We start from the raw sequence: 23,153 nt of genomic DNA, 5'->3' as shown, positions 1-23,153 counted from the left end.
ACAATCGGCAACCACGTGAAGGATGAGCACGGAAAGGATCCAGAGACCATTGGAAACAATTTCAGGATTTTGAAAAAATGTCAGAGTAAACTCGACTGTTTGATTTTTGAATTGCTTTTTATTCGTAAACTTCAACCAAAATTGAACAAACAGAGTGACTCGATCCGCGCGAAGCTATTTACTTAATTATTTTAATTATTTTATTTTTAAATCGTTTCTATCGCCTTAACGTTTTTATTACTCATGCCGCAATTTTCTTGTACTGTTTCTGTGTAAATATTTTAGAGTTTTAGTCAGTGTCTCATTAGCATTCTTATAATCGATTGTATATATTTGGGCGCATGCAAAACTTTTACTTTTCAACTTGAAAATGACATACGCGTCCTTCGAGCGGTCGAAACGTCGTTGCTTTTTAACGTTAACTTTTTTAGTGAAATCCGTTTCTAAAAATTTGTTGATTCGGATAATCGTTTTGTCAGGGTAAAGACATTACGAATGTTTATTGATGACAAGTATACGGTTAACAACAAATTAATTTTCTGTGAGGTAATTAGCGTTGCCAAATATCTTAAAGGATAATAATAAGGTGTGGATTTCAGAGAGAGAAACTTGTACTTTGCGTCTTTCCTTTGCTGTTTGTAGGATCAGCGGAGTGCTTATAATTTCAGCTTTTAAGCGAAGATTTGGGGGTGGATTTTGGTTTATATGGTGTCGGATAAATTTGCGCTCACGGGCAAACTCATAATAAAATATCTTCGATACATACAATTTTAGATAAACAAGCGGGTCGCACACGCGATGTGACAAGTCAAGAGAAAATGATTTTCTCTTGGACAAGTATGTGGTTAAAACAACAAATTAATTTCCGATGAGGTAATTAGCTTTGCCAGATATCTTTAAAGATAATAAGGTGTTGATTTCAGAGAGAGGAACTTTTCAGCGGAGTGTTTTTTATTTGGGTTGGTACATTTCGCTGACCCCTAGCACATGGACTAACAAGATGGACCTGGTACATGAACTACTTGAATGAACCACCAATGGACTACCCTAAATGTAAACCCCTAAAATTTCTAACCCAAAAGTTTAAGAATCAGTTTGTCTGCTCATGTTGCAATCTTCTAGGAACAATTTTTAAACGTCATCGCCTCTGCATGTATTGCGTGCCGTTTATTAAATTTCTTGGCTAAAATGGTGGACGCCCCCTTGGAACTCCGATCACCGGTGGTACTGGACAGCGGTTTACACCATGGAAAAAAATGGCGGCTGGATCGCCTACACGACAAATGTTTACGTTTTATGCAGCCATCAGAGATGAAGAAGTGTCGCTCTCCATGGAATCCCACACACGCTTATGAGTACAGAAACTAACTAGCTATACATCTGGAGATGACACTTTGGTTTAAATGAATTTACAAGCTCGGAATGTGTCGAAATCGGCCGCCTCAGCCTGCATAGCATAAACAGTGAATTGAATTTATTGCGTAGTGTTGGACGAATTACATTATTACGTCAACTGGGATTGAAATATTTTGCAAATTGTCATGCCTATAAGTACCACAGAGAGTAGAAAACTGATTATTTTGGCTCTACCCTTGGAAATTGTGTCATACATTTTCAGATTTCTTCCAGCGTCGGACCTGAAGTGTGCATCACTTGTGTGTTATCAGTGGTCGAAAGCATCACAAGATCCGATCTTGTGGAGAAATGTGTCTGTTAGCCTGGGAACAAGAAGAGAAAGATTCTCCCATTTGTTGGTCGATAGTCTTGAGAGACGCTGTATCCAGTATTTGAGATTCAAACACATGTCAACGGCCGCTCAAATTCTTCAAGTGTGCAAGCAACTTGGATCAAATCTGAAAGCTCTGTCGCTTCAAGGCTGTCGATGTGTTAATAACGCGTTACTTGAAGTACTGAGCACCTATTGTCCTAATTTGTTACGTTTGGATTTAAGCCGTTGCAGACAGCTTGAAGTGGCAAAGAATGCTGCCTGGCTTGACAACTGTGCAAATGCCTGGAAGCACCTAACTGTCATGGATTTAAATGCTTGTAAAGACGTATCAGATGTCTTGGTATCAAAAATCGCAGATATGTTGCCCTTTATAGTGCATCTCAGTATTTCTGGCTGCAAGGGCATCAGCATTTCCACATGGGAGAAGATGGCGAAGAAGTTGCCATCTTTAAAATACCTTGACATAAGTCGATCTGACATGACAGATGAAATGATGCTAAAATTCTCTCAGATACCAGAATTAAAACTTCAAGGAATTAATTTAACAGCTTGCAAGCATCTAACAGATAATGGGGTAGTGGCACTCATCAAATGCCAGAACTGGCTGGAAGTCCTTAAACTGGCGTGTGTCGAGGTTACGAATGCAACACTGATCTGCATTGGTAAACATATGCAACGTTTAAGAGTACTAGACTTGAACAGCTGTAGACAACTAACAGATGGAGCATTATCAAGTGTGAAGGCCCTATTAATCAACTTGCACTCATTAAATTTGTATTCCTGTTACCAGCTATCAAACACTGGTCTTGCTCAGTTCTTATGCTGGACACAGGTAATGTGGAGTTGCAGAAAATAGCCATAAAACCACAAGGAAGATCACTGGAAATCCCAAGAGTGATGGGAGTCTCAAATCCAAACTTTTTAAAGGAAAGTAAAAAGTCCACAGAGGTAGAGCTGAGTCAGAGGGCACAATCCAAGAAAACTGCCATGGGAGGGGGTTTTGATATAATTTTTCTGGATTATACAACAATGGGGACTTTATTTCACAATCTAAGGGTCCATTCCAAATATGTTCTTCCAGAAAATTATCCACCCCCTTCCACAGTACTTTTTTTGTTTGAAGCCCCCATCACTCTGGGTCGGGTTGCTCAAAGGCTGATTAAACTAACCCAGGATTAGCAAGAATTTTGATGTCAGTTTTGCTCCTCTTTGGGGAGTTTGTCAGCTTATATTGTTTGTCCTTATGCTTTGAGTTGGAATAATCTCAAACTACATTTTAAAAATACACAGTGAAAGACATACTAACTCAAAGAAAACAAACCACATATACCAGTTGCTGAAAGCAAAAATTACTGAAAGAGAAAAAAAAAAAAGACTACAGCATAGACAAATGGTAGCTGTTGGTACAGATATATTCCTGGCAGTACTTCCTTAACCAATGTAGGTAAAAGATGGGGACCATTTTGTTTCAATTTATAACACCTGGCAAGTACATGTATAGCAAAAGTTAAGGTCTCTGTTTTATTTTTCCTGTCCTGTCTTGTTGTTTTACAGGGGAAAAATCACAACATTCCTTTAAAAACCCTCGTGCTAAATGGCTGCAGTTCTTTGTCTGATGAACTAGTATCACAGATTTCCAGAGTCCTATTCAACCTTCAAGAACTTGACCTCAGCTCTTGCCTTCATGTAACTGACATTGGATTGTCTGCCATTACTGGCTCGCTTGTTAACCTGCACTCACTGCGGCTCAGCTGGTGTGTCAACATCACTGACAATGGTTTGATTGGGTTTGTTCAGTCTGAACAAAATCTTGCTCATGTCTGCCACAACAAGGAAAAGTGTTCCCATGCAGAGAAATTCAAGAATGATGTAAACATTAATGTAAATCAGGTACATGTATATACATTTTGTTATTTCCTCAGATGTAAAGATAATGATAATGATTATCTAGCGTCACAGGTCTGCAATACACACATAGCAATAGGTAGTAAAATTACCGTTAGTAGGACTTTGTGTATATTATTGGAGAAACTGGATGTGGATAACTTTAATCTTGTGGCTTTATTGAAGAAAAGCTTTTGGTCTGCAGGCAGCACAACAGATAATTATGCATGGGTGGTGGTAAAGTAATTGCTTGTTTCCATTATCACAACCAATGAGAAAACAAAGTCAAGAGTTTGAAAATTATGTTGTAAAAGATTAATAAATAACCAGCTTCTCCAAGTCTCAGGTCTTTGTGATATTTTGTACTCAACGTGTACCCATCATTTTGTATTTTTCTTATCTTACTCTAACAAAATCCTTTTTTTCCTTCAGGTTCCTAAAGGAATAAAAAACTTGGAAAAGCTGAAAATTTTAGACGTTAGTCACTGCACATGTATCACAGATGAGGGACTTAAGAAGATTTGTCAGCTGAGGAACTTAACATCACTGAACATCAACATGTGCACACAGGTTTGTTTTTTTTTTTTTCTTTACTTATTTTAGGACTGTTAGAACTTCAAGTTCCAAGCTTTTTTCCCATGCATTAAAAAAACTAGGAAAGTATAGCAAGTTCAGACAAAAGGAATTAAAAAACAACAACATTTTTTGTATAATTTTAGTTTAATTTATAACTTCCATAGAGCATGACCTACATGTACATTGTTAACTATTCACACCAGTCCCTTATCAAGCGAGCATAAATAAGAGCTCTGCATCTCATTTCAGTCCAGTTTGCGTAAGAATCCTGCGGGTGTTAGCAGCCACAACATGTTGTCTGCTTTCTCACTTGCTTCTCCATGCTACCACACTTCTCATTTCCTGTCCCTCCCTTTCCCTATCCTTTTACAATTCCAACTCACTCAAGCGCCGTCGCATTTCTCCATATCTTGTTCAGCGAGGGTGAAAGGGACTGTCACGAATAGTATGCTAACTACACATACCTAAAAAATGTCTCCACCCTTATACCAGATATACTTGGGAGAACTCACTTCCCCTTGCCTCTATAGAACATCAGTCAAACTGAAACCCTTGGGAAAACTTTCCCCACACCACCTTCTGCTAAACAGACGCCCTTGATTGCAAGGCTTTCCGTATTAGTTCTTGAAAACATCTAGAGCTATATTTTTAACTCAACAAACACTCATTAAGAACAGTCACCCCCCCCCCCCTCCCACCATGTTTAGTTCCTAGAGATTTTTGAAAATCCCTTGTAGAATTCCCTCCCCAACCACCCAGTATATCTTCCTTCCCCCTCCTCCCTAAACACCTTATATATATGCACCTTCATGGAACTTCTAACAAACAGACAAACAGATGATGCCTTAAAAGAAAAAATTTTTCCCCTCAAGTATAGACTAAGTGGGAGGTGTGGAGCCCTCATAGTCAGTTCACTCGACTCCAGATCAAGTGGCCCTGTTCGAGTCCTGGTCAGGGACATTTTGTTGTGTTCGTTCTTGGGCAAAACACTTTACTCTCTGACTGTCTGGTGTGTAAATGAGAACTGGTGAATTCAATACTGTTGAGGGAGGGGGGAGTCATGGGGGGTAACCCTGTGATGGACTCACATCCCATCCAGAGGTGAGTAGAAATACCCCTGGTCGAATTATGCTAAATAGAAACTGGAGATAATTGCCAGCCTGATGGGCTGCTTGGTTCACATACAGACTTAACCATTACTGTACCTTGCTGAAATATGGACTAAGTTTTTCATGATGGTGCCTAGTAAGTTGATCTTAAATTTTTGTTGTTGCAGGTTACCGATGGTGGGCTGGCTGATGTGGCTGAGAATCTTCACACCCTAGAGCATCTCACGTTCAGTGGATGTACCTCAGTGACAGACATGGGTGTGTCCTTAGTTGCAATTCATCTTCAGCGGCTGGTGGCACTGGATGCATCCAAGTGTGATAACATTACTGATAAGAGTATTCTGGACCTTGCAAAACACAGCCGCAATCTTACACACCTAGATCTGAGCATGTGCAGTCAAATTACAACACATGCTGTTGATCAGTTGGAAGAGAACATACCTGGGCTTGCGTCATTGCAGCTGAGATACTCTGGGGCTCGTCTGTGTACAAAGATGTATGCTTTATAAGGGTTGTAGCAAATGCATGCCCTGTCTAGTAGTTTGATTCTCTTAAGTGGTACAGCTACAGCTACTGTATGTTCACCACAGGGACTGAAACTTTGGAAGAACACTGTAATCGTTGGCAAGCGAATTATCTCCAGTTTATAAGTTGTCGGGTCAATTTTCTCTCCTGGAGCAATTGTTGCTGAAATTGTTTGACATGCCCAAGAACAAAACACAGTGACCTGGCCAGAGCTTTCACCAGTGATGATCTGACCAAGCCAGCGTTTGAACTCTGCCAGCTCTATCCTGGGTCCAAAAATTATGAGTTATCCCTTAGTCCACTGCATATCCAAACAAAATAATTTCATGTTGTGTCTCTTGAATTAGATAACTTGTAGTACTGGTATCTAACGGTATAACTTCATGGGGGTTAACTAAAAATATTTATGATTGGCTTGTGGTGACTGGAAAGGTTCCCAGATATCTGACTGTAGCTAGGTGTTGTAGATAACATAATTTATTTTGATGTACAGTAAAAATAAAACACAAAGATATGATTGATCACTGCAGTTATGCATGCAACTAAAGCAGTTGTGAAATTAAAGCCTGGAAAAAATTAGTACACATTGCGAGTTCGTTGGTGAAGAATATATGTACAAATGAATGTATGAAAGACCATATATTTGAACTGCGGAGAAAGATATGAAAGCTTTTTAAGGCTTTAATTTCACAACTGCTTTAGTTGCATGTATAACCGCGATGATCAATCATATCTTCCTATCATTCTCTGCAGTTCAAATACATTGTCTTTCATACATTCTCTTGTACATGTATTCACCATCTATGGGTATATATTATGAACTCACAATGTGACCAGCTCCTAGTTGGCTTGAGAGCTCAGTTAGTAGTGCACTGCACCAGTATTGCAGAGGTCTTGGGTTGGAATCCCGTTCAGGCCTTAATTTTATTCAGGCTTTAATTTCACAACTGCTCTAGTTGTGTGTATCACTGTGATGATCAATCATGTCTTCATATCTTTCTCCGCAGATCAAATATATGTTCTTTCATATATTCACTTGTAAAAGTAAAACACTCAACAAGCAGTATGATTCTGTGCATTTAATTTCCAAGGCGGTTTTACAACAGTTTTTGTTTAACAGACATTTGTCTTCTAAACTAACAGTAACGTGCACCTCAGGTGTAAGGTTTATTTATTGGCATGACTGTATAATATTTGATAAAGTCCATACATTTTCAAAGTTTATGTTTAGTTATAGAAACATGACAGGAAGTTTGGGAGAACAAGAAATGCTGTGGGCACTGACAAGCCTGAGTGGGTGTTTTCGCAAGAAAATGGAAGTAAAAGTTCTAGTTTATATTGGTCATCAAAATGTAAATTCTCCTCTCCCAATTTCATTTTCTCATCAACAACACATGTTTACAGACATATGGCTTTTAAAGTATACCTCCTTAAAGGGTGTTTCCTAATGGTATTAATATTAACCATTTCTTATTGGTAATTAACTTCATAAAATAACATGAAAGTATATGTATATGTACAAGTAAAACGTTTTCATAAACATTCATGTACTGCTATTTTTATGTACTGCTATTCATGTACTGCCTTTTTTTTATAATTATGAAGAAATATTCAATAAAATGTTAATATTAAAGAATAGATCACATGTGTTTGTTGGTCTTATCTACAGTGGAATCCTGATTTTTTTTTTTTTTGAACCCCCAAGGGAAAAGAAAACTGGTTCGAAAAATCGCAGAGTTTGAGAAATCGGGGGTAAAATTACAGTGTTCGACTGCGGAGGGGAAATGACTTTTGGTTCGAGTTATCAAGAGGTTCAAAAAATGAGGGTTTGAGAAATCGGGCTTCCACTGTATCTAACTTTCTTTGCACAAAACTAGTACAGTTACACCTTAGTATCTCAACTCCCCGCTATCTTGAATTCAAATCATTTTCTTGGCTTGAATATGCTAATTTAGGTACTGTATTTCAAACCCCTGCCATCTTAAACTACGCTTAAATTCTCTCAAGAGTTCAAATGTTTGTTTTCCGTAAATTTCTTTCAACTGTTGTTTTCATTAATTAATTCTATACATTTCACTTGGGTTCCTTCTCAAAGCACCTCTAAAATAAATAACTTACTAACTTACAATCTTTAAATTTCAACTAGGATAATTTTAAATAATTTTTAGTGAGGTAATTAACACTATGGTAATCACGAACAGCAAAGCAAGACTATTGTTGGATAGCAAAGGATTTCTGTGTAAGTCTTCTACAGTCAAAAAGTAAACAGGTTAAAAGCAATTTGCTTTCAAAAGTAAGATCATTATTCCTGTCCGTAATTCATAGCAGTTTGAATTTTTTCAGCTCAACTGAACAAAGGTTACAATTGCATTTTGTTGAACTCTGAAATTTGATTCGGAGAATAAAGTTTTAACCAGAAGCTTCATCCATTTTGATTACAAGTCTTAAAGCTATGCTGACCAACAAGGAAGAAGCTTTCCATTTCCTTTGCTTTCCTTCAAAGTCTCTAATTAACGTTGATTCATCATACTTGTAACATATTAAATACTGCACATACCCAGGGCTCGAGAAAAACTTGAATTCCAGCCCTTTGGACAAGCAGTTCTCAGATTTTGCTCGCCCCAAGCAAATCTTAGTTTACTTTTTTTTGTGTTGGCAGATGACTTGCTGGGTAAGTGAGAATGAGAAGTTCCTTAACTGTGGGAAAATCTACTTGTCTGGGCAGACACTGGATTGCACTGTTATTGAGTACATCTAGTGATTACCATTACAAGAAATCTAAAGCAAAGCTAGGCATGATGTTGAAGTGACTTAATGTACAGTTCTTCCTGGGGTGACAATCTGCCAAAAATGTCTTTCTTCTCAGTAACGTTTCAGGCCTCGACAATACTGTCACTCCCATTGACACAAGAGCACATACATGTATGCATTTATTTGCATTTGTTCAACACATCTGGGTCCCATGTTTAATCTACAGTGCAATGACACCTGTTTGTACTCGTAAAATAAAAAGATATAATTATTTTTGCTTGCTGGTGCTTTTGACTATCTGACAATGACCTTGCTGAGTGCATAATATCCAATGAAGAAGAATCCCACAAGTCCTGCTATTAGGTAGCACATTAATTTTCTGTTTGATCGTCCGGATGAAATCATTTGTGACAGTCGTGCAGCACTGCCACTCAACAAACCAGATGAACTGCCAAAGTCATCTCCCTGAGAACAGCAAGAATAGTACTGTCAGAAGTGAATTCTTTTCACATGTACATGTATGACTTGAACTGTAATGGTGACCTAAAACAGTGTTCATGGTCACCTCTTATAATATGGGGTCAGGTCAAAGGGAAGAGGAGTGGCAATTCTCCCAGTTGTGTCATGTTAGGGATACCGCCATGTACATGCGTACATGACTGTAATTAAAAACTCTGGTGGTCTTCCCAAATGTCAGTTTCAACTAAACTTAAATCATTCTTGATTCAAGCCCTTATGCACCTTTTGACCCCAGTTGTACATGCAAACTCATACCCCCACAACTACACAAATGATGTCAGGTGATAACTGTTTATTTGATCCATCTTAAGGAAAAAAATAATCTACTCATAAACTTAGCTTACTTGGAGTTTACAATTTACTAATGATGCCTGACAATTAGAGCTTGTTATAATTAAATGATAGAATTTAAAAAGTGTAAAAGAGTGTTTTAATGAACTGATAAACTGACACTTCAAAGTCACTCAACCTCCCACCTCCACAAATAAACAAAAACAAAACAAAAGACAAAACAAAAAACGTAAGTAGAACAAAGAAACACACCAGAAATTTAATGTCTTCAACCTGCATTTCAACAAGATTACCAATGTAACATTAAAAAAGGGGCAACCAGATGTTGCACTGCAAATGCACTAAAGGTTCACATCAATTCATGAACAGATTCCTGAAGTACCCCAGATTGAAATCCCTCTTCAAACTTGTGCCAAAACAATAATATCAGAGGCAGGGTACCCTCAAATGTCGGATAACAAAAAGGAAAGCATAGAGGTTTACTATGTACAGTAAAGCTATTGTTTAACATTTCAAAGTGAAACCATCAAGCCTAATGCTACAATCTACATGTTTACAATTATGTAAATTGAGTTAGTATTGGCTTACCATTCCATCAAGGTATTTGTTTTGTTGCTTGCTTTCATTCTCAATGTCGATAGCAATCTGACAAGAAAACAACATGGACTAATTAATTTACTGAGCTAATATTGATTATTTGCTTTGTCTGGTTGTGGAGGCACGCTGGCCTCATGGTTAGTGCGCTCAACTCCTGATGTCGCTGTCTGGGTTCGACCCCTGGCTGGGAAATTGTGTTAAATTCTCGGGCTCTCACAGTACCTCCCTCCACCCAGGTGTATAAATGGGTACTGGTGAATTTAATGCTGGGGGTAATCCTATAATTGACAAGTATTCCATCCAAGGGACTAGAGATACTCCAAGTTACTTCATGCTACTGAAAGTGGAGGTAAGTGTCAGCTTGATGGGCCCCTTGGCTTGTATGCAGACTTCACCATTTATATGATGTGCCTTGCTGTGGCACTGAGACTTGCATCCATGTACCTCTTACAAACCCCTGCACCATGCAGACCAGAGCTTCATGGAATAGCTTTATTGATGCCATACTGGTCTGCAGGAGATACATGTGTTGGGTCAGATGAAACACCACCACCCTTCCTACAGCTTCCAAAGGGGAAAGTGGACATGGATTTAACAAGACCATGTCATAACAGTCAAAACAGCACTGTTATGGAAACAGACACAAGGGTAGACTTAGGACATTCAGGACACTTTGGCTACTGAGATAAACAACAATTCTTTGGGAAAGGTTTGTGTCCTCTTACCCCTTTTAAACGTGAAACTTTAGCTGCCAAATCATCCACCATCCGATTGTTTTCAGTCTCCAACATTTCATCTGTTGATGTGGTCCTTGAACCCATGCCTGTGTGCATGTAAGAAAAAATAATTTATTATCAAATGAATTTTGAAACAATAATAAACAAGACTGAATGGAATTTTAGTTTCTTGAGTTCATTTTCACTGTCAATGTTGTGGTCAGCAGCTTTCATACCAGAATGGTGGAAATCAAGACTAACATTTTTGCCTCACATTCTTACAGGTGCGAAAACAAGGTCCAGGGTACATTCTATGTAGGTGTACCAGCATGCAATTGGAGTAATTGGTGTATAACAGTGTGTACACTCAGCGTTTTTCCATGTTTCAATTTATGAAATTGTTTGCAGGTAAACATGGGAGATGGCATATTCAAGCCCCCCCATAAAAAATAATTTCCTGGGGGAACATGCCCACAAACCCCCTTAGTGGCTAGTGCCTTCTCCACTTGATAAAGTTTGCAGTCCATCTGTACTCCACTACGTCCCTGATTTGAGTCCAAATTTTCACATCCATGTGGGGATGGCATTTTTATAGCATTCTTCTACTCAGGACTTTGCATGGCCACTTGCTAGGCGTGTGGCATGGAATTTAAAAAGCCTTGGTGTGTCTTCCACATGAAATTGTGCAGAATGCACCCTGGAACAATGCTCTATACCTGCCTAATCACCCCTGTGCATGTACCTGAATAATGGGCACCAACAAATTCTCAGACAACCTAACAAAATTGTTGGGAGTAGCCTGAAATGGAAAAGCATTTTATAAAGAGAAAATAACAAAATTAATGCTTTACTTGTTCTAGAGATTCACTTCATAAAAGAAAGTTAGCCACCAGTAGTTAAATATCAACTTGATGAGCCACTACAGAACCTGGTTTTAAGACTTAGGCAATCCCCCTTTTTTTTCTCTGTTTCGCGTCGTCCGACCGACCCAGATTTTCACGTTTTCAAAAAAAAAAAAAAAAAGTTACACAGAAGGCAATGAAAGCAATGACACATTATTTCAAACAACTGCCACTTTAATCTGAAACATAAGCAATTTTTTGCCTTACAGATTTTTAGCTTTTTCCCTGTTCTCGTTTCATTTTCACAATGACATTGATTTTTCCTTCCTCCATTGCTGCCATGTTGACCAGGCCATGTTGTACCTGGCCTCCTAGCTCCACACTCCTTTTCCCATTTTATTTTTTTATTTTTTTTCCGACCGACCCACTCAAAATGTTCAGTTCCAGAAAATATCCATACTCCCCCAACAGAAGGGATTGGAATTTCCTGGGGGATGGGGGGTTCTCCAAGACCAGAAAATTTAAAGAAATATATGAAGCTCAATCAGAATTTCCAGAGGGGCGGGCAGGGAGGGGGGGACTTTGAAAAATTTCCTTCTGTGGGGGAGGTATGGATATTTTCTGGAACTACTCAATCAGAAAATGCATTTGACAATAAATGAAAAAAGAAAAGAAAAAGGGATGGCCTTATATCAGGAAACACAAAACTGGCCCAGATAAATGTTTATTATAGTCAAATTCTCGAATAAGAGCCAACTTTTTTTTTACCCAAGTCCAGCTCAGGTTGCTTTAATGGAGCTGAACCACCAAAAATGAAGAACTCCTGCACCTCAATCATAGTTCGTATGGTTTGGTCGTTCTGAAAAGAGCAGCTGTTCGTGACTTACGTTTCGACAACCTGAGCGAGAGTCACCTTCAGAGTCATAGACCCATACATCGACATACAGTACAGTAACTTTAAGCTTTTAGTATGTGCATGTTCCACGTCACAACTTTTTTCGAAATGTCAGACCACGCAAATTTCAATTCGAAAGGTGACATTTTCTATTTTGAAGCTTCCATTTTTGTGATACGCTGCCATCAAAAGTCAAATAGCATGAATTTAAATCTGTAATTATAAGCTAATTAATCACACGTACCTCGATTATTTCCACCTCGAGTCGCCATCTTGTTTTGTTGGTAGCGAGCACCCGCTGACCAGCATTGATTTGAGGAACTTCATGGGAGAGAGAGGACCCTGGGAACGAGGTTGTGTTTTGGGCGTGCAGTCCGCATTGTCTAGTCCATAATCACCCAATTGCAAGGGGAAGTAAAATCTTCCCACTCTTTCACAGTTGGCCACAGTAGACTTACAGTACAATACCCGTTCAACGCAGCTTCAACTTTTTTAACGAGTGACAAAGTAGCTAGTGGGAGTTAAAGCAGTTACTTGGGGAAAAATCACTCGCTCGGTCAGGCAGTCAGCAGTCGTTAGGTCGTAACTTTTTTGCTGTAATTCTGCTGACCGGTGTTTTTCTCGAAAGGCGACATTGTGAGCAAAATGGCTGTCAAAGCGATGATATGATCTTTCGCGTTTGCAGTCGAGCAAGTGCTCGCAAATTAAAGACTATTTGGTACACTACAGGGTGGCCGTATACTTCGATCCATCGTCTTCGACAGCTTTTAACCGACATGTTGCCAAAATCATGCGTAAGGGTTTCACACTCAAAAGTGTTTTTCTTCCGCGAGTTATTTCAAATCTCCATCGTGTTTCATTTGTTTTTTGGTCTCTACACTACTTTTGTGTTGCTCTTTTGGTGATCAGTGTTCAAGATTTTTAAAAGGGGGTAAAGCTTAAAGAGGTGGGTCAATAGGGGTATGCAAATCCACCGATCCGTGCCATTTTTTTCGCCAAATCCGTCGATCCGCCAATATTTTTGTTCAAATCCGAAACCACAACCACATCCGGAAACAGAAGTGTAAAAGTTCAAAGGTAAACTGATAAATGTGAATGCCATTGTTAATTTTGCACACATAGTAAAGAAGGCAACTTGCTTGATGACTCTAACACAGTACAATTCCAATGACTGTTTAAATGAGCTTCGTTGGAAAAAAGAAATAATTTGGATGGACTCATTAACATACCGACCAAGGATGAAGAAAGATCTATGGTCCAAATTTCGTTGAGGACCTAAGATCCGAACGTCAAGACAGGCAGAATCTGGAATCCGCGCCAAAATTCACAGCTGATCCACGATCCACTGTGTTTTCAAAATCCGCGAATCCGCTCGATTTACCGCAAAAATCCACAATCCGCGCTCTCTCTAAGGCCAAATCCGTCGATCCGAAAACCTATTCATCCCCCTCCATGATGACCTATTCGTCCCCCTCCATGATCCCAAATTTTCATCCATCCCGAAAACCTATTCACCCCCCCTCCTAATCCCAAATTTGTGAACCATATTTCTGGTTCTTCTTTGGAGAACAATAAATTTAAAATTCAAAATCGATCAGTACTTTATGTTTCGACTCCCAAGAGATCTTAACAACAGCACATATGCCCCCGGAACTCCATCTTTTCGTTGAAAGAGTTCTTGTCAATATTTGAATTGAATTTGAAGATTCCAGAAAAATTCTGCGCTTGTAATGAGTTTCATTTTTGTAGGAGTCTGGACTACAGGACTTCGGGAAACTGAAGGTGCAGCCATTTCTCCATATCTTCTGATCTTGTCTTGTCTTGTCTTGAAATTACATCCTTCGTTACGGGCGTGGCATGTTCGGAAAGGTAATAACAACATTCTCGTGTACATCAGTCACCTCACCTCCACGTCCTGGATAATGAGACGATCCACATCTTTATAACTAGCATGGTGGCATGAGAAGATCGAGGTTAGGCCTTACGCCCAAGGCATAACTCAGTGATATTGAAACATCACAGAAGGCTTCCCCACAGCATTGGAGGTTTTCCTTCGCCTTGTGAAAAAAACATAAACAAATCGTTCACGCAAACATCCACGCAACGCGATAGTAACATCAGCGGAAGAACTAGTTACCATATCCTAAAATAACTTACCTTGGGACTACCTTGGGTATCTTGTTGATAGTTAGCTTTATTCTCGTTTCTTGGCCACTGATTCTGTATAAGGTGATCTAAGAGCCTAGCGGAGCAAGATGGTAGAGTTTATTCATTATCCAACGACGCAGAGTCTCAACGTAAAGAGGACTCCTTTTACTTTATTAATCTTTACAATCACAACAATGGGCATCGTAGTAACGGATTATTGCATTGTAGTTAGGCCACAACAGTGTTCAGCCCTGCTCTTTTCTCCTCAGTGTTAAACAGGCTGGTGTTTCCCTGAGTCCTATCAATTTGCATGCACTCTCGGCTACAATGACTACTTCAGGTCTTTTGCACATGCATCACCGTAGCGTGTTTTTTATGGCAATGTATACAGGCTTTCTTCTTCTTTCTTCTTTCTCTCGAGCAAGCAATGGCAAAGCGTCTATGCCATCATAAAATCATGAAGCTCTCTATCAGGCACCTTGGCGAAACTGGCACATTCAGCAAGGTTGTGATCTGCATTAATTACAGAACGGACAGTTGCTTTTGAGAGAGTCAACCGAATTCAACCATGTTTCCCAGATTTCAATCTTTAACACTTTTCCTTGCTATTTCTCTTTTCCTTTTCCAATCAAGTAAGGTAGCCAAACATGGGATTGGTCAAGGCAGAGGTAGTTTCTGCTCGAAGAACAGCGAAATATCCTCAGTGTATGCAGAAATCTCTATCTCTTCATCGATCAGAATACGATCGGGGTCGATCCACTAACTAGCTTGCAATTTTTGGGGAAACCTCAGAGATTCGACAATCTTCCGCATGTTCTCCGGGCTTTTAAAACAGCAGATCCCTCTAGAGCTGCGGCATCCTCTGCTTTTGTGACCAGGCCATTCGTGACTTTGTTCACGTCAGCCATTGCGACCAAACCAAATTCTCTTTCCAAAATTCTTCGCCATTAAGTAATCTTTCTCGGCTTTCATATAAAAGTAACGTCTTACCAATGCTGGGCTCCTCAAGCTGTGTGCTGCTCTGGATTAAAAAGCCTGGTGGCCTGATCGAGTTTCCTATCTTCGATTACGATCTGGAAGGGGCGTATAAGGGGAAAATAATCCATTGGGTTGCCATCAAATACGGCTATACGTCTCCTACGGAACAAGATGTTGCTCAACAAATCCTTTCATAACACGATGTGTTTTGTGCGAGAATCTCATCGGCCTGGTTACTCAGAGCTGATTTGTCAGAGCCTGAGCTCCGGGAACGCCTCTGGTCGTTGGCACAGCATATGATTTCACTTGTTGGTCACGATAACTTACTTTCACCTGCATGCTTACGCTATTGAAATTAAATAGCGCAGACAGGCGAACTTGTAGGTGTAGGGTTTTTTTTAAGTTATGCAAGTGCCACTCGAAGGCATCTCCGACAACCTTGCGTTTAATTTTTTTTTACCACTCTATTTTCTTCATAATGATGTAACGCTCGCTATATCGTACATCATTAAATAAATTGCCCGCTCCTAATGCCGTGTTCGTGTTTATTTAGATTACTTACAAATGTTTTGTGATGGTCTCACTGGGATCCAAGAGAGTACAATATAATCAGCCTTGATTAATCAGCCGTCAGGTGCGTCTGTTCAAGATTTTAGAAAGCCTCTTCAAATTAATTAAATATAAATGTCAGTTTTTTTTTTCCTCACTGAATTAATTCGAGAAACTACTACGTTATTGTATAACTCCACCACCTTATGCAACCACTGGCGCGATGACAGAAGAAGATGACGATAATAATAATTCCAACTTGAGCTGAAAAGGTACATGTACTCCATCTGGGTGGAGCTTCCACGTGACTCCATGATAGGGAATACCCACCCCTCCCCTACAAAATATCCTAAAACTAGCTCTTCAATCCGATTGCGCTTATCATTTGAGTGTCATATATCAATCCCTTTTACATGGGTTTTGCGTCACAACGATCGATGATTGTTTTAAAAAACGTGTGCCACCTTCTTATCTAATCAGAGGTAAAACCAAAACCAATCGTGAAAGACTCACGCACATTTACTTGATAAGGCTACATGTATTGACTACAGTTACATTCTTTACAGATCTCTGTCAAGGACGAGTATTAATCGTTCTGTTCTTACATCAATTCCCTCGTTTATCTTAAATACAATTAAAAATTGGCGTTGACGTATGTATTTGAGCCATGAAAATCTTGCAGCTTCGATTTGCCAAACTGATATGGTATCCGCCGCTGTACAGTCCATGGATCAGGAAAATTCTTGCAAACCACTGGCTGTAAACGACGCAAACTGGCCGGGTCACGAGTAATGGAGCTTGAACAGCAGTCTTATAAGCTTACACGTCAGTTACGTGGGAGCGTTTGAAACTTTTGATATTTCCAAGATTCATCAGGATAAATTTTTTCTTTTCATGAAGTAGCTATGGGTACAGCCTGATTGTGACCTTTGAGCCTGCGGTACTCCCTCAGTATGGATGCGGTAAGACACAAAACCACAATCACTGCGCTGACTATAACGACCCATGTTCCGTAATCCAGCGGTTGATCTTTTGAAGCTTGATGTTTTTTCTTTCTTTTTCTTTCGCGCCTTTCCAGGGCCTGAAATATAAATACCTTGGTAATGAAAAAGGGCCGTATTGGGACAGCGGAACTCCTTTAATCCGGTCACCAACGGGCCACAAAGATCTGGCCGTGTTAGGCGGGGGTAAACATGAAGGCCGTAATTTGGCTGGGTATTATGGTTTTATGCAAATATCATCGTTCACGTTTCAAGCAGTCAAGAATCTCTCTGCTCATTCCACATATCTACGTTTTGGGCTGTTTTGTAAATTTTTTGGTGATTTTTGAGTATATTTGCGGATAAACAATTTTTCTAAAAGGATTAGTAAAATTTATGCAAATAGGAAATTTTGAAGGTTTGATGTTGTATTAAAATTAGAATTTGAAGTTAAATATTGGTAAACGTACGCCAACCAGTTGTCCACCAACCTGGCGTACCCTTTCGGGGGGCGTTCAACTGTCTGGTGGTGTTCCAAAACTTTTTTTTTCCGTTTAATCTCTCTTTAAACTTCCTAAAACTGCACTTAAATTTAGGTAGGCCCCCTCCTTAATAGGGTTCTTTAAATAAGAAAATGACCGACTGAGCTTTTGACTGGGCCAGAATAAAGTGGCCGTGACAACAAGGTGGCCGTATTAACGGCGTGTCCGTAAGGTGGAGTTCCACTGTACAAAAAAATCACCAGTTATCCCGCTCATGAGAAATTTGTCAAGGAATTTTCTTGCATGGTTTACGGTAACGTAGAAGGTAACTTAGTTTACGGTACATGTACTTCGACTTTTTTCTATTCGTGTTTGGTAATACCATATATCTTAACTTGTCAGTTGTTTGACCGTGTCAGTTACCAACTCGAAATTAAGCTTAAGCTACTTTGGTCTCTGAGCACATCTTTATCTTTGGTTTAAGTGCTAAAAAAACTGTAAACAGTTAGCAGTTAAAATTCTGACCTTTCCTATTCGTGGAGGTCCACAATTTCTCTTTTCTAACAAGCGAAGAAACTTTCATCATCTACTGTACCAAAATGTCCCGTCAGGATCACACCGACGGAGAACTTGTAAGCGATGTTTCTTTCCATTACGAGATGATTCCTGTTCGCTTCCTCGAGAATTTCAGCCGCCATAACATCAAAAAACAAGAGATACTCCAGTGATTCAAATATTTTTTGCTATCGTCCAGCTCATGGAAGTCTTCCAGTTCTATAAGGCAAAAAGTGACAGGCATTCCTGCTGGGTTAATAAATTCACCCGAAAATAGGAGCCATAGTTAACCAATTAGACTGGACTTGGACTTCATTACTTGCGAAAAAAAAAAAAAAATTTGGACGTTTCAATTTCGGACGCAAAAGGTGTCCGCAAACAAAACCGTCTGAAATTTTTAAGCGTCCGAAATATTTACAGTACAGTATAAAATGGTTGAGTAGCTCGAAAACCCTTAGTTTGCTTTTTTGAGCGAACTCTACCTTAGACACGGCTTGAGATAAGTATCAGCTTGATAGAATTTGTGTTATTTTCTAAACGGCGTATCTGTAAAACCATTAGGGCGCAGTAGGTAAAACTATCATTTTCACAGCTGTTGTTTTAGTCTGATCTGTGTTTTATTAAGTAGGTGTCATCGAAGTGTCCGAAAGTTTTGTCCGAAATTTTTCCGAAATGAGATTAAAAGCGTCCGAAAATTAAACGTCTGATATAAAATGTCCGAAATTCTAAACGTCCGAAATTTTTGCAAGTAATGTAACTCCGTCAACATGTAATCAATAAAAAAAGCTCGGGAAATACCCTATTTTACAATAACTGCATTAATTCTCGTGCGCTCATTTGCTAAATTTTATTGTCAATAAGCGGACAGACACATGAATTTATAATGTATGTGATGCGATGCGATGCGATGTGCTTTTTGTTATCGTAAAAAAGCAATTCGACGTCAGTTTGTCATGCGTCTGTCCTGATATTGACAATGAATTTCGTCAAAACATTGTCAAAGTAGTCTGCGGATCCACTCGGCCATCGCCCCATGGATCCACAGCTACTTTGACAATGTTATGACGAAATTCATGATTAATAACAAGACAGACGAATGAGAAACTGACGTCAATTTGTTAAATTGGTGGCGAGAAAAGGTATCCTTGTTCTGCTTGGTTCTCAGCCTTTAGTACAGTGCGCCTGCACTGCTTGAAATTCTAGCCAATAAGAACGGGCTCGACTGTCTCAGTTAAAAATGCCAGCAACTTGAAGGCGGTGCTGTGGGCGTGGTGTGTATCGCTCTCAAGATTTTTTCGGTCATTTGAAACTTCAAACATCAATGAATATAGGCCACAACTCTTTAACCTATCTTAGAATAAATGAGAAGGTACGCAGATAACTAAGGATATAAAACAAAGAGGTTCCGGAAATAAAGTTTTGTAGTGCCTACTAAAGGAACCTCATTTAAAAACGAGGAAAACCATACCAAAAACAAATCTAGCTAACCTTCAAATTCAGCGCCGAAGTTAAATTCTTTTGTGAAGAACGTTTCCGTGCCGAGTGGCACTCCTACCTAAAAAAATATTACATAACGCTAGAGGGGCCAGAAGTAAGTATAACATGCGTTAAAGACTTCTTTGCTAAGTTCTTAATCAAGAATCTTCACTTTGACCTAGCAATATCAAACGTCTGCTTTAATGATATGACGCTAGTTTTCCATATTAATTATTTGACAACCCCGTTTTTGCGTTCAATTTCATGATGTACGACGTATTGTTAATAGATAATTATTTGTAATTCGCTTTTTAGGACAGTAGGTAGTTTTTGGTAGTTTTAGTACTTTAATTATTGTATATTTTATATTTTAGGTCTGTGATATTTGTATTTCTTATTTTAGATTTTAATACTTTCTATTTTTATGGAGGACCTCCCTGAAAACCACGTATTACGTGACGGGCGCTCCCTCTTCAAAGATTGTTTTTGTTATTATTATTATTATTATTATTATTATTATTATTATTATTATTGTGGTTATAAGGTACCGTAAATCCTCGAATTAGCGCCCTGGGCGCTTATTTCAAATTTAGAAGAACACAGGGGGCGGGGGGAGGGTGCATATTTGAGGGGGGGGGGGGCTTAATAAAGGGGGTACTTATTCAATTTTTCCTAAATCGTGGCCTGATCATTTTCATTTGTAGGATGTAACTTAGAGGAAAAGAAACATGTTTCCTGTATTGTAAAGATGTAAATTACTTTTTACCAGAATTGCTACTAGTCTCGCAATCTGATTGGCCAATTTGCCGTTATCGATAATAGTCCAGACAACGCTGCGCGCGTCAATGTGCCGCGCAACTCCTTTTTCTGCTCACGCTCTGAAAAAAAAAAAACATTTTGTTTCACGTTGATATTGTGGTAAAAAACAAATCGAAATGTGGTTTAGCGTGGTCTGTACTCTCATCGACAACGATACGCGTCATCACAGTGGTCAAAATTAAATTTCTTGTGGACTCACAAGGCGCAGCTACCGCATCGTTGTCAATGAGAGTACAGACCACGCTAAACCACATTCGATTTGTTAAAATGACTGTATAAAAAAGGCTGGACGTGAATGATTAAACACGACAAAAACTATACATCCTTTGTTGTCTAATTACTCGTCCACAAAATGGGGGGTGGGGTGGGGGGCGCTTATTTTAAATTTTGGTTCATAGGAGGGGCGCTTATTCGAAGGGGGCGCTTATCTGACGGGGGGGGGGGGGTGGGCTAATTCGAGGATTCACGGTCGTCTTCCTATACCTTTTTACCGATGAGATTCAGATCTGTGCTGATTTCGCCCGCCGTCATATCAGTGCTAAGCCTAGCTGAGAACAGACTCGTCAAAACTGCTCCCTCTATCATCCACAGGATAGCAAACGCACGCGCCAGAGAGGACCGGGGCGCTTTGTCGCCATACCTGCAATGGTAAGTAATGTTGTGCTCAACAGGTCTCAATAAAATGATTGAAATTTAGTCGCTCCAGCCTGGGAGAATCCAGAGATTTCAAAGGTATAAGACTAGTTACAGCAACTGAAGGGAAACTCTAGTTATGAACACATACATCTGTTTACGAATTAAAGGCACCTTAAAGTGACCTAAATTGGACTAACATCTACTACTAGTTTAATAATTCCTTTTTCAAAATCACACCCGAGGCTTGAAGGTTTTGGAGTTATAATTTAACGAATTCCATTTCCCGTTCCTACCCTTGTTAATCTCGCGGCTCGTGATGACATTATTTGTTACACGTTTTTCGTTTATTCGTAGCAAAAGAAAAAAAACAATGCATCATTTAGTTAAAAAGCCTAATCCCAACAAAGACACTAGTCCTACAAAGATGCACATATTATTAAAGCTTACCCAACGGTTGCCACAGTAACGAAAGCCCATCATATTCCTTCGCGTATTCCGCATAAAGAGTTATGCGGAAACTCGTCTGGTTCGACTTGTGATCCTCGAAAATGTAATAATTAATTAAAATTAAGTTAAAGTTCAGCCGGAGGTGTCTAAAACATTGATAATGTGGTCTACCCTTTCGTGTTTACAAAACAAACTTTGTTTCTAAATCAATTGCCGTAGGAAGGGTTCCAAAGAACATTATTTTTCAGTTTCCCCTGATCATGAAAATGAGTTTTCAGCTACAAGAAAGCTGGTTCAAGCGTCGCCGGTATTTTTCGGCGTCCTTAAACAAAAGCCGGAAATCTGTATGTTCATTTGTGACATCTCCCACGACGGGAAACAAAGATAAAAAAACATTCCCTGATTGGACAAGTTTCAAAGGGCGAATTTGGCGCAAAAACGTTCTTGAAAATGCAACGGAAGCGGTGATTGGCTAATTTCGTGAAAGGAATGTTGTTCCGATGTGAGCAGCCGTTTCTTTGGGGGGAGCGTTGCGTGTACCATTTCCTTGACCATGGCGGTGGCCAACCAGAAAACTATCGTTTAAAGATGGACAGTATATTACAATATCTCCTCCAGCCCAAAAGCTTTGGAGACCTGTTATTCAGCTGTTAGATTTCCAGAATCTGTTCATGTTTTTGACTACTCGTGTCCTTTTTGTGTTTCTAAAGGAGACGATCGCACGTCAGACAGCTGCATAATTATTATATGGTGTATAAATTAACGTAAGGTGATGGGTTTTTTTTTCTCGTTATGTCTGCATGAATTATCGTCCTGCAGTTGCTTCTTGTCCCCAAAAAATTCATTAATTTGAAACGTGGGTACACATCTTCTTGAAGACTATATATTATAGCAGCATAAGGCACGAAATTTAAAATTCAGTAACAACTCCTGTTGTAAAAGAGTTTATAAAGTTATTCAATTTGCCTCTAGAAAAAGTATGTGACATAAAACTAAACGAATTCATGCAGACAACTTGTCACGGGCATTGAGTTTTAGTAGTTTTGTTTGCAGTCAAACCGGATGTTCTTTTTAACGGAACTCTGCCATTTTGCGGCGTAATGTTCCAAGTTCAGTCTGAGTTTTTACCGGTTTTTGTTTTCCTGTATAAAATAAAATAATAATATTTGTGTTTCAAAGAGGGAGAAATTATTTCACTTTGGTTGACAGTTTTATTATCAGCAAAGTTAGAGAGATAAGCGTTGAGTTGAGTTGAGTTGAGATCGCTGATCTGAGAATTTTGATTACAAATTCAAATTTGCTCTGCTAGTTTTCAAATGTCTCAACCTGTTGCCAATTTCTCGCAGTCTGTTGATAGACCGTCGTCCACGGGACAATTGTTTTCTCCGTATTTGACACCAGAAGTATTATTTCTTATGAAAACCGTCATTATCAAAACTCAAAAGTGGAATTTGACTACTTGCCGGGAGCCAATAACGTTTTTCGCATTTGCACTTCAATATAGTCCAACATGTATGGGAGGCAATTTCAGACCGAAACTGCAATCAACGTTGGATGACATTATGTACAAATGGAAATGAGAAAGTTAATCGTGAAAAGTGCCAGTCAATATTGAGTATTTTCACTTGAGGACGTCTCGGCGGCCAATT

At 39.2% G+C, this 23,153-nt stretch overlaps 2 protein-coding genes across 3 annotated transcripts; one reads left to right on the top strand and one right to left on the bottom strand.

The window, feature by feature from the left end:
* Positions 1-449: 449 nt before the first annotated feature.
* Positions 450-5,810, top strand: LOC145499667 (uncharacterized). Its single transcript, XM_081479194.1, has 4 exons — positions 450-2,561; positions 3,284-3,619; positions 4,046-4,183; positions 5,466-5,810. Exons 1-4 carry the CDS (start codon positions 1,542-1,544, stop codon positions 5,805-5,807), a joined length of 1,836 nt encoding a protein of 611 aa, XP_081335320.1. The 5' UTR covers positions 450-1,541; the 3' UTR covers positions 5,808-5,810.
* Positions 5,811-5,829: 19 nt separating this feature from the next.
* Positions 5,830-12,734, bottom strand: LOC145499668 (BET1-like protein). Of its 2 annotated transcripts, XM_081479196.1 has the most exons (5): positions 12,679-12,724; positions 11,440-11,496; positions 10,707-10,804; positions 9,973-10,029; positions 5,831-9,039 (listed from the first exon to the last, which is right to left on the bottom strand). In XM_081479196.1, exons 3-5 carry the CDS (start codon positions 10,800-10,802, stop codon positions 8,869-8,871), a joined length of 324 nt encoding a protein of 107 aa, XP_081335322.1. In that variant the 5' UTR covers positions 10,803-10,804; positions 11,440-11,496; positions 12,679-12,724; the 3' UTR covers positions 5,831-8,868. The 2 variants fall into 2 exon arrangements, with proteins under 2 accessions (XP_081335321.1, XP_081335322.1); XM_081479195.1 differs by lacking the exon at positions 11,440-11,496 and having other exon boundaries at positions 5,830-9,039; positions 12,679-12,734.
* Between the last annotated feature and the right edge of the window lie 10,419 nt (positions 12,735-23,153).

The sequence above is a fragment of the Orbicella franksi genome, chromosome 10, assembly GCF_964199315.1.
Source record: "Orbicella franksi chromosome 10, jaOrbFran1.1, whole genome shotgun sequence".
Classification (NCBI taxonomy): Eukaryota; Metazoa; Cnidaria; class Anthozoa; order Scleractinia; family Merulinidae; genus Orbicella; species Orbicella franksi.
Note: the sequence above shows the minus strand (reverse complement) of the source record. Positions and strands in the feature narration are given on the sequence as shown.